The sequence below is a fragment of the Limulus polyphemus genome, unplaced genomic scaffold (assembly GCF_000517525.1).
Source record: "Limulus polyphemus unplaced genomic scaffold, Limulus_polyphemus-2.1.2 Scaffold73, whole genome shotgun sequence".
In the NCBI taxonomy this organism is placed as follows: Eukaryota; Metazoa; Arthropoda; class Merostomata; order Xiphosura; family Limulidae; genus Limulus; species Limulus polyphemus.
In genome coordinates, this window is record NW_013665683.1 from 1,275,226 (window position 1) to 1,287,393 (window position 12,168).

Consider the following 12,168-nt stretch of genomic DNA (forward strand, 5'->3'; position numbering starts at 1 on the left):
AAAAAAGTTTGATATTTATTGAGTGGTTACACAAATGAAACTTGCAGATGAAGAAAAGTATTTTTAATTTTAACATGAAAATCACTTGCATGCAGAGTACTCAACACTTTGACAAATCTTTAATAAAAATAGTGAATAAAAAAATGTTATTTTTTGTATACTAAAGACTTGTAATGTTTACTGAAAGTTTGCCAAATTTTGTGAAGGTACACAAACCATAGTAAAAGTTATAGAATGGAATATCTGATGGTTACTTTGGAGCTACAAGGTCAGTGTAATCTACTGATTGTGTATGGAAAGAGTTAACATAAGGGTTAATTATGAGGGATCATGATGACAGCCAAGACTATCTGAAATTCTGTTTCACTGCAGTACAAAAACTTAATGAAGTTGTGTAAAATAACAAATGTTTTAAGCTATTATTTATAGAAATGCTTTATATCTGAATATGTTTTTTGTTTTTTCTTTTAAGGCAATGCATCTTACAGAACTCAGTAGCAGTAAAGCTCAAGCAGCATTGGTGAATGGTGATTCTGGAGGTACTCATTCTTTACCTCGCTCCTTTAAACTAGGATCTCGGCAACATTCTGCAAAGGACTCGCTATACGATGTTATAAGAGACACCCTTTATGTTACCAAGTGTATTTGTCTAATAACTCAATTACCCATAATTGTGGCATGCAGGAGTTTTCTTGAAGGTCTTTATAGTCTTGTGGCTTCACAAGATCCACCACAATTACCACTAGAGTGTTATGTATATAATATCTTGTATGAGGTACCACTGCCACCACCTGGCCGAAGTCTTAAATTTTCTTGCTGTGGTCAATCAGTCATGTGCCAAAGGCCAGGTGAGTAAAACTTCCATGTGTTGGTTTTCTGGTTGAATAATTCATCATTATTGTGTGTTATGTTTGTTGACATTAATTTCATGATAACAGAGTAATATGCCACTGAAAAAGACTGAAATGTTAACTGCAGATTAACAGTTTTTTTTTACACAAATTAACTTGTTTGAAAATAATATGGAAAAAAATAAGTCACTGTTTTGCAGTGTTTGTGTTTTTAAGTTTGGAAGTGTTATGAATGTTACTGTGATGAACATACTTGAATGTTTGGATTTGTAATTTTCAAATTTTTAAGGCTCTTCATCATTCTTTGTTATTCTGATTATGTTTTCAGTTTTTTAAGGTTTTATCTTAACTCAAAGTACTTTGTGTCAGGTTTCTGTATTGATCATATTCTAATTCAGAAATGAACTGTATTTGTGGCATTCAAAATATTAAAATTCTTTTGATTTTAACATAAAAATTGTTTTGAATAGTTCTGTACTATTATTTAATTTTAGATTCAGAATCTTAATGTGCACTTTTAATCATTAAATTTTTCTTATAATTTTTAAATATGAGTTTAATTCTTTTTTACACAAAAATTCATCTGTGAGATAGAAATTGAGAAAATTTTCATAATCTGAAAATCTATTTCCTGTGTAAATGTATACAACTTGTGTTAAATGGTTTGAATCTATGTTTTTTTTTGGATTAATGAAATATAGATATTTATTAATTTTCTGTTTTGGTTCTAAATTATTTTTATTTTTCAAACTACAATAGCACAGATATCTGATTTCATATTAATATATTTTTGGGAAATTGAGAACACTTAAGATACAGAGCAGAGTTAAGAAAAATCTACAGGTTGGTTATATATATATTTGTGTGTGTGTGTTGTTGGTGAATAGTAATTTTAAGCAAATGATTATTTGCCTAGTTAAATATTACGTATTTAGGCATATTTAATATTTGCCTAACCATTTTCTTAATGCCTGCACATACTGTGTATGCAGTATTGTGAAGAAACCTTGATTAAAACATACCTTACTTGATAGTTAACTGATTTTTAAATTTATCTTTTTTATGTAACTAATTGAATTAATATTTTGTGATTATTTGTAATCCCACTTTATTTAAACTGTTGTACGAAACAGTAATCTGATTTTCAGAAGTAACTGGTGTAAACATTTTACTTGGCCATATGTATTGTATAAGTTCACTAAGATAACAAATTTGAGGTCATAGACAGATTAAAAAGTAATGATGTTTAAAGCAGTATTCAATTCAGCTTTATGCTATTTGCCTATACCAACATTTGGCTTTCACTAAGTATCAAGGCCAGTTGTAGAATACAGAATTAAATGACCATGTTTTACTATTTGCTAAGGCAAATAATCATCTGCAAGAAATTGCTATTCACCCATGACACACGTGTGTGTTTGTATGTATGTATGTAATGGAAATAATTATGGAAACACACAAGCAATACACTTACAAGAGTCAGAAACAATAAGTAATGACAAACAGATGATAAATTTATTAATGCTACAAAATGTTATCACAGAAAGTGTATAAGAAAGTAAATAAGTTGTGTAGTGCATTAGTATTTTGTATGAGAGTCCTTTGTTTTGCTCAGAAAACTATACCTTGTTTTCATGCTGTCATACAGTATATCAGTAAATGATTGTTGATTAGTGTTCAAATTGCCCTGAATTTATTACTCTCCAAAGTTCAATTAAGTTGTTTGGTTCTCAGATTTTACATAAGGCAATACAGCATCAAGAATGTTCATAATGAGACTTTGTGAAGGACAGGTCATGATTGTGATGTTCCATCAGTTTCTCTACAATCAAGATATTGTTTCACTACATTTGTTGTGTGCTTGTTATTTTCTTGCCAGAAGATGAATTCCTGCCCATTGAGTGGTATTTCTGAGGGAATGGGATGATGGATAAGAACCTGCATATAGTTATCAGCAGTCAGGATGCTATCAGCTTTGTAAATTAACATCATTGGCTGACGTGCAGCTCGAACTTTTAATGATCATCACCATTCTTTACTGTAAAAGTTCTACATTGACTACTATAAAATTCTCCTCTTAGCTGTCAAAAACTTATCATTAATTTTTTCCAAATATGGTTTCATCTATAAAGAGCATTTCTCCACCTTTGCTTATTCCACTCTTTGTAAACTGATTCCCATTTGAACGTTTTGATTTGGTTACCTCTTTTCAGCAGCTGTCTTCAAGCAGCTACACATTCATTAAGGCCACTTTGTGCTAATTGTATCTTACTATTTTTATGATCTGTAACCAGCTCTCAACCATCTTATAAAGAACATACCATGAGATACTTAACATCAATTTTGAAGAGTTTCAGTTTTTTACTTCAATGGTTTCTATTATTAACAGTGAGAGTTTCATGTACCTTGTGTGTAATTGTACTTCTTGCTCCTACTGAAACATGGAGTCTTAACCACAGTTTGTTGCATGAAGTATTCTTGACTAGCCGAAATTTTGATTTCTACACACTTGTCATGTATTATTTCAGACCTGGGAGTCAGGATTAGATTCATACTTCTGATGTTTGGCAAAGTATGACTGCCTATACTTTTATAGGCTTTATACTGGTGTGACTCTTTCTGTTTGGTTGGATGGCAACTATTCATAATGTAAGCTTTGCACACATGATTGCACTTTGATGCAGTTCAGTTTCACACAATAAAAAGGTGGCATTCTTATAGTTTTTCTTTTATACCTTTTTTCTCACCATTTCTATAATTATTACAGTATTATAGGTCAAATAACTATTATAATTCCACAACATTAAGCCTTTAACTGCTACTGTATGGTATTTGGCCAACTTTGTATTTTTATGAATAAACATTAATAACTCATAAATATCACCAAATTTGAAACACAGACATTTAAAATACATCTATCTATTACACGTTTTGAAACATAAATTTGATTTTTTTAGTCAACTTATGATTTATAATATAACAAAAACCACTACATGCTATTACTCGTGCATTGCGTAACTGTTGATCTCATAGTTATTGTTGAGGCCTGTACGAATAGCAGGCTTAATGACATGTATACTAGGCCTCTTAGTTGAGAAAAAATGATACAACAAAAATTGTCTAAAATATTCAAATTAGTATAAATATATATTGTTTACCTCTCTCTATTTTATATATAAAAGTTATTTATGATCCACACATAGTAATATATTTAACATATTCAAAAACACATAAACTTATGTTTTGAATGAGTACAAACAATGCAGTAAGTTATAGCTGTTGGTCTCACCTTGGGATCAGGTTACAAAACTAAAGTTATTTTATACAAAATATTAACTGTAAAGGCAATTACATTAGTGAAATAAATAAATGTGCAGGGAAACATATTAAGTTAATTTATTACCTTTCTGTGGCTTACAAGTATTAGAATTCCATAGCTAAATGACAACAGAAAGTCAAATTCACTCTTGAAACTGACCCTGTCGACTTCATGTGTCTTTTAAAATTTTACTTTCATGTGTAAATAGTAAGGAAATAAGGGAGCTTTGCAGCAAATAGATTATCAAAAGAATACAAACCCAGGTTTCAGACGATGTATTAATAAATTTGAAAACTTTAGAAACAAGAAAGTTATAACAAAAAATGTGAAAAGTTTAATACTGCAGTTCTTATCATCACCAACTTCAAAAATTCATTGTTCTAAAACAATTTTAACCAAATAGTAATATTTAAAATTATTATAACTGTGTATTTCCATTTTTGTATTGTCTATTGATGAGTTTTCCTGCAGAGGCTAAAAACTGACAATTAGGGTTAAAGTTTTGATTTTGTATTATTATTTCATCCAAGACAAGTGTTAATAAAACGTATACCAAAAGAAAATTTAAAACCTCAACATTTCAGTTATAGTTTTATTTCTGAGAAAGTTTGTGGGAATACATCAATCACAAATAATTTTTCAAAATTTAATGTTGCACACTTTCTCCAGGTAATACCTGGTATACATGAACTGGAAAGGGTTAAGGATATTGAAAGAAAAAAGGTTCATGAATGATGAAAACATGAGTTTTGTAACGTTTATAATAATACTACAAATTTCTTTAAAGCTGTATGTCATTTTCATATAATAGTCCCAAATAGTATGAACTGTTAATCAAATAATATATTTTTTATTTTTTCTTAACTTGCAGGTACTGGGGAATTGCCTCTGTTTGAGTACTCCTTACGGGAATTTTTTCACACTTTAGGTGTGGTCAATGCAGTTAAACTTTTTTCTTGTGTGTTATTAGAAAACCAAGTATTACTTTGTTCTCAAGGTAAGATATCTGTTCTTGGTATTCCAGCCAACTTTGAATGCTGACATTAACAAAAAAGTGTGATTGTAATACATCTTTGACTGTCATTGTACAGCTTTGTCATTTTCACTAACCTTGTCACCACCATTTAACCATGAAACTGTACATACTATAACTTTTAATTTAGTAAATTTATTTTTGTGAAACTTGACAAGCTTTAGTAAAATTACAAGTCTTTTTTTTATATACACAAAAATTCAGATTTTTAATGAAGTATTTTGACTAAAAATTTGTGTGTGAATTTATGAAGTCAGAAAATACTTTTCCATTTTATAGTTTTTACATGTCATTTGCATAACTTCTGGATCCTTCTAAATGAATATCAAAAGGTTTTTCATTAAATCTGTATATTTGACCTGTTATTTCTTTTCACCCTAACACTGTATACAGGCTAGGTCCACTTGACTGACCTTATAACTATCACAAAGAAATATCAAATAAATCTGAAATACACTTTTCTTTCTAGAGTGTTAGCATGTTATTACAGAAAATTATACATTATTTATTCTTACAGCCAAAGCTTATACAATTAAAATATCCCAGTCTTTCAGGTTTATTGCTTTACTGCCATCTTGTATTAGTGCCAAAGTGCATTATTACAGCAGGTAAGCTTTGTGTATACGTGGTTTCGAGTTACCAGCACTTTTGGTCAAATGAACATGCTGCTCTCAAAAGATGTGCTCATGCTATGGAATGCTTTTTATATTTAATTTTTTCATTTAATTCTTCATATGTAATCTAATAAGTTTCTAGTTTTGACATCTTAGTTTATTTTATAACATTAAATAAGAAATATACATAAAAAACAAGAAATTTTGTACTTATATGTTAGTCTTGTACCATTTTGCTCTTGAAGTCTTGATGAAAGTTAATTCTGTTTTTTGTATGGGTGTTATCATTACTTTACTTAATTTTTATTTATTTTAAGTATGTAATTTAGAACACAAAATATTAACATGCAACAAAAAACAATGTCCTAAAACTATTATAATTTTACTAGCTTTCCAGTCAAGCCATATTTGCATTCAAATATTTTTCTTACTTGGTTGAGGCAATCTCAGCAATAGCAAGCTAACCCTGTAAGGAAAGCAGTAAATTAAAATCTTCTCTTGGTTATAAATAAATGCAGTAGCAAATGTCAGAGAGAATTATTCATATTTTTTAAAGAGAGCATCTGATACGGTGGGGGGGCATGGCATGCGAGTTTCAGTTTATGGTACATAACCTACTAAAGGAAAGGATGCTATAAGTATTCATTTTAGCTCAAAAATATCTAATGTTTAAGTATGTAAGTCTTAGGAAACTTAGAAAACAATGTAAGGGTGAAACTTGGAGCAAGAAAATGTCACATAATACACAAAAGTTATGAAATTAAAACTTGTATAATATTAAAATTTGAGTTATAAACCAGATTTTGATGCTAACTTTATTGACATACATTAATAATATAGTAGTTTGATTAATATTTAAATGTAACTGAAAAAAAAAGGTCTTGACATGTGTTCTTTAACCTATCCATATTTAGAAGTTTAGTTTTGTTAGCATTAAGGGACCATCTAGATGTATTCATGAAGAGTGTATTTATTTTGTAATCTGATATCATATGAACATGTTTTAGATACTGATAGTGTTTTTTTATTATTTGTAAAATAATTTAAAAAGAAATATTCTGCTCTGTGTGTTGTGTAAGTATTGACTTCTCTTCTTCTGATACACCCAATCTTCCTTCCTCCCCAACTAAAGCTTTGCCCCACTCCCTTTCCAAATAACAAATCCTAGAAATGCCACTGTTGACTAAGCATTGTAGATTGTCATAGCTTTTTGAATCATTTGTAGCACTAACTAAATTAAAATAGCCCCTTAGTATTTCTTTACCTTGTAGTACAATCTCTCTGTGAGTAGCAAATAAATTCCAGTGGATTGTGTAAAGCTTAACATTATTCATTTTTTCATTACTTTCGGTTCCTTTTTTAGCATTGAAATTAGTTGACATATGTCCATATTCAAATTGAAATGCAGTCTGTATTTCATATTTGCTACATCAGATTCATATATTATCATTGTGTTTATTTCATAATGTCTTTAGGCTTTTCAAGCCATATTTTTAGCTTTTAAAAACCTAGTTATGCATACTTCATTATTTATGTCCTTATTGGCAGTAAAATATTTTTCCAGTTTTTAAAGTGGAATGCTCAGTGTATTTGCCAATTTATCAATTGTATTAAAATTTACAATAAAAAATGATTAATTTAAATAATTGTACATGCCTATTTTTTATTTATATCTTTCAGAGTACCATAGGTTGATGTTAGTAGCTGAGTGTGTCTCAATATTGTTGTTCCCTTTTACATGGCAACATGTGTATGTACCCATTCTTCCTGCCTCTCTCCAGCATTTTCTAGATGCTCCAGTTCCTTATGTCATGGGATTACAGCATAGCACAGAGGATAGGTCACAACTATGTATACCTGGAGAGGTCAGTCATCATGTTTTTCACCTGCTTTTTATGACTTCTTGAGCTCAGTAAAAATTATCTTTTGCTCTTTTAAAATTGTTGAAATACTTTTTTTTTTTTCACAGATTGTGTTCTATAAGTTGATTTTTATGTTGGACAACTTTTTTATGCTTTGTTGCTAAATTTGAATATCTTCCATGATGCAGTATTCTTACATTTTTTCACACATATGCTTGTGTAATAGAAATAAAGAATGTGGATAGAGTTATGGACTCTTTTATTTTTTTTTGCATCTTTTCTTCAGTGGCAAACCTAACATGAATATAACTACTTGTAAGGCTTTTCAACTCGTTAAAATTTCTTACTGAAAACCCAAATTTTACACGTAAATGGCATAAGCCAGTTTTTGAAGTCATTAGTACCAGCTGTGGTAAATGTGTGCACACATCTATACATTATACAGTTGTTTGTATGATTATGAATTATCTTGTACCTTTTAGTAATTTTTAGATTATTTGTTTACCTCGTTTTTATTTTTTAATATACTCCTCTTTTAAAAAAGTTTTTTTAAAGGTTGATGTCAAAGATAGCTTCACTCAGAAAAACAAAATTGTAAGCTTTTAATTATAGATATTATACACTCAAAATAAGTTGAATTTGATATTACAAGAATTATTACTAGAAGTGTTTGATTGATCAAAATAAGTACTAATTCCATGAAACAAAAGTCATTTAAATGTCAAAATATTACTACCATAAACAATTATTGATTTCTTGAGCGTATTTTAATACACTTTTTAATATATTCTTATTTTTTCTTGTAAAATATTGTTTGTAGTAAAGCATGTTTAATTCCTGTGAAATGGAGAAATTTAAGTAAAGTTTTGGCACTCTCCTAGGAACAAGATCATACTATGAGTAATATTATGCAATTGGGAAAAAAGCACTTGATAAACAGTTTTTATTTTTGTTGAAAAAAAAACATTAAAATTTTTTCGTTAAACTTTTCTTATTTACATACTTTATTTACTGCGACTCAATTAGCTTCTTTCTTTCTTTTTAGGCAAACTTGTGTTTTGTTGACATTGATAACCAGAACTTAGAAGTACCAGAAGATACTCCAACATTGCCATACAAAACAGACTTAATAGATGAAATATGTGATATATTTGACAAATTTGGTATTCCTCAGCCAGCAAAAGGTTTAGATAGAAATTTAAATGAAAGAGTTTCACACAGACAACAACATTCTCGGAAACTTTCATGGAGTTTTGAGAGTGGAGACTCTGGAATGAGCAGTTCAGACAGCAGTGCTCGTAGCTCTTATACTAGTTTAGCCAGCACTCATAATCACATTCTACAGCAGAGTGAAGCCTTACAAAGGATAACAGCTATAGCAAAAAGAACAGGTAGTCATTTGAATTTCAAGAAATTGTGTGTTTAAATTATACCTTCTTGCACATTTTCTTATAAAAGAAATTTTCTAATATTGGCAAAAATTTTCAAACTCAGTTCTGGATAAAAGTTTTTAAAAATAATTTATCTGATATGTGTCTGGTAAATTCTAGTAATTGCCTAGATCTACAAGCCAGTTTGCTATGTTTCATGACTTCTCTAAGGATCTCTTAACATCTTTAAATAACCCTTCTTCTGTACAGTCCAGCAGTTTATTTCTAAATTTTTTTAACATTCTGGAAATTTATCCTGTAACTAGTACTTTCTAACTGTGCAGAAAAGTCACAAATTAACACTACATCTCAGCACTTACTACAAAAGTATAATGACTTGCTAGTGTATAAAAATATTTACATTCAGCTGTAAATTTTCTGATTAATCATCTTCATTAATCAATTACATTAAACTAATTTATTATTCTTGCATAAGGTTAAACTTCTTATTTTTAGCTAGTTTTAGTTTAAACTACCATTTGCTTGATATTATAAATATCTTCTGGTGGTTTTTATTTGCATGTTTTGAGGAAAAAATTAATTTATCAAAATCTTTTGGTGCATTTTTTAAGAATGTAGTCTAAACACTTCTTACTTGGCAAATCACCGATGTCAAGACAATTATGGGGTCACTATTTTGTTTCTTTTTTAAACATGCAGTAATCTCTCAATGATCTGTGTAAATAAGAAAATTTCAGTAGCTCTCAAACATACATAATTTAACCCACAAACACTTTTGCTTGGACTAGAAAGTTTTGTATTAAACATAAACTACTGCTAATACCACTTTATATACTCTACTATGATATGAAAATTTTAATTCTTGCTCTATTAAAACATATTGAAACTTTTTTATAGATGTGTTTTATTGGTATATGACCAAACCACTTGATGAGACATCATGAAAAGTTGGCAACTAAAGCCTTGGGGGGTGATCTCAGTTGAGGCTGTCTGTGATCTTATAGCTGCCTCCAGCTCCTTTTCTTCAGGTGGTAAATCGAGTGTGTGATGTTTTGGGTTTTTCCCTGGTTGCTTTTGAGTCTGCGCCTTCCATAAAGGGGATTGGATAAATCATGGTCGGTTTGCTTTTTAAATTTTCGGGAACTTGGTTCATTTATTACACTGTTTCCAGAGCATTGTTCCTCAGGAACGTTTACTGCTCAATCACATTAAGGGATAGCTATGCCTTGTCTACTATGTTTGTCAGAACAACATGCTTTAGCCTGTCACCTCCAGATGGATGCATATTTAGACTCTCAAAGAATAGACTTGCTCCTGGAAATTCGGGGTTCCAGAATGGAGTGTGTGGTGAACTGGAATAGATCACACTTTTCTAGGATTTGTCTGACCCTAACTACGGAGCTAAGATTTTTATAATCACTCCATCTTTTGTTGGAAACCTCTCACTTGGTCTTGCATCAGGTGATCAAATTATTTTCTGGTAAACTAAGTTGCATTTGCTAGTTTATGAGGCAATACTTGGAAATGGCACTTTGATGGAAATGTTCAATCAAAGTAAAACAGTGTGTGGTCAATGTTTGTTTCAAGTATTTACTCCTTTTTTTTGATAACTAAGTTCAGCACATGGCCAAAGCATGGCATTAACTTTCGATCCATCTTACCGACAGCTTTCACACAATTAGAAGTGTTATTTGCCACAATTATTTCAACTTTATTCAAGATCTTCCAGCTTTCTAGACTCTAAACTATAACTTCATCCCTATGTGGTGGGAGAAGCTTACTGTTTTGAAGATTATAACTTTTCAAAACCCATTGTTGATGTATGAACTGAATAGCCAACCCAAGGTACTGATCATTTGTTCTATAGGTCCATATCATTTGTCTTGCAAAGTTGGCTTGTGACCACTTCTTTGATGCTAGTGTATAGTCTTGAGATGAGATTCCCACTTAATTCCTTGTTTAATGAGCAATTGGTACTTCAGATCCAGAGACTCAACCAACATTAAAAGCCATGTTTTCCCACAGTTTGCAATAGATGCCTACCGCAGCTCTGTATTGCATTAATACCTCTATTAGCATTTTCTGCATTATGTTCTTCTTAGGATACTGAACTTTAGCTGCTAATAACTCTTGTGTACTTGATTTTCTCTTCAATGATCATTGTACAAATGGTGAAATTGAAGTAATATAGCTAATGTTACTGCTGGTAACTGATGAAGACAGTGAAACAGTTGTTTCAATGCTGTGATGAGGTGATCCAGTTAAAGCTGTTGTTGTTGGAGTTTTAACAGTAGTGCTTTTACACAGCTCCCTGAATATAGCATTGTGAAGAAGTTGTAGATGGTTTCAAATAAATGTAGTATTTCTACTAAATTTAGGCACTGCTTCACAACATATGCACACATACTCACTATGAAAATCTTCCTTATAGCTGAAATATTTACATACAGCTGATATTATGTTTATTACACAACAGTCATTGTGTGACTATGAAGATAATACACACGATTTCACTTTTTATTAACAAATAGCCTTTAATTGTTTACGTAGAATGTACATTCAAGAACATTCTAGGGTTGGTATTAAATACTACATTTGTATATATTATAACATTTAAAAAAACTTCACCAGTATAGTAAAGGATGCTATGTGACTAATCAGAGTCATTAAGGTTGAGAAAAGAGTATAGGATTGTTACGGAAGATGGAATATCTAAGTATAAAAACATAAATTTTTGTGTAAGAAGGTTTTGATACAAATATAAGTTTAGAAATAATATTAAAATTTATTATGTGTACGGTTTACAGTACAAGCTAGGAAGAAGCTGTACAAACAATAAAACACGTGTACTTTGAAATCAGTAAATCAAATAAGGCTGTGATTAAGTGGCATATGAAAATAGCCAGACTTTTCACTTTTCAGAGCCTACACTGTAGCTATATATATATATATATATATAGTAGAGCTAGTCATAACTGAACTGGAGTCCTGTTCATGTAACTAGGTTAATGACTTAACAGTGGCATATTTTTAACTTGTTAACTGTTATTAGCCCATGTTAACTAGTAAATTTTTTACAAATAAAGTGAAATGAGCAA

At 30.3% G+C, this 12,168-nt stretch overlaps 1 protein-coding gene across 5 annotated transcripts in view; it reads left to right on the top strand.

Moving 5' to 3' along the window:
* LOC106466279 (DENN domain-containing protein 5B-like) overlaps positions 1 to 12,168 on the top strand; it is an 82,860-nt gene that overhangs the window by 20,279 nt on the left and 50,413 nt on the right. For all 5 annotated transcript variants that reach the window (XM_022394938.1, XM_022394947.1, XM_022394953.1 and 2 more), the window contains exons 4-7: positions 473 to 848; positions 5,042 to 5,167; positions 7,498 to 7,682; positions 8,725 to 9,070. In XM_022394938.1, the coding sequence (XP_022250646.1) occupies positions 473 to 848; positions 5,042 to 5,167; positions 7,498 to 7,682; positions 8,725 to 9,070 (1,033 nt within the window). The remainder of the gene's footprint in view (positions 1 to 472; positions 849 to 5,041; positions 5,168 to 7,497; positions 7,683 to 8,724; positions 9,071 to 12,168) is intronic.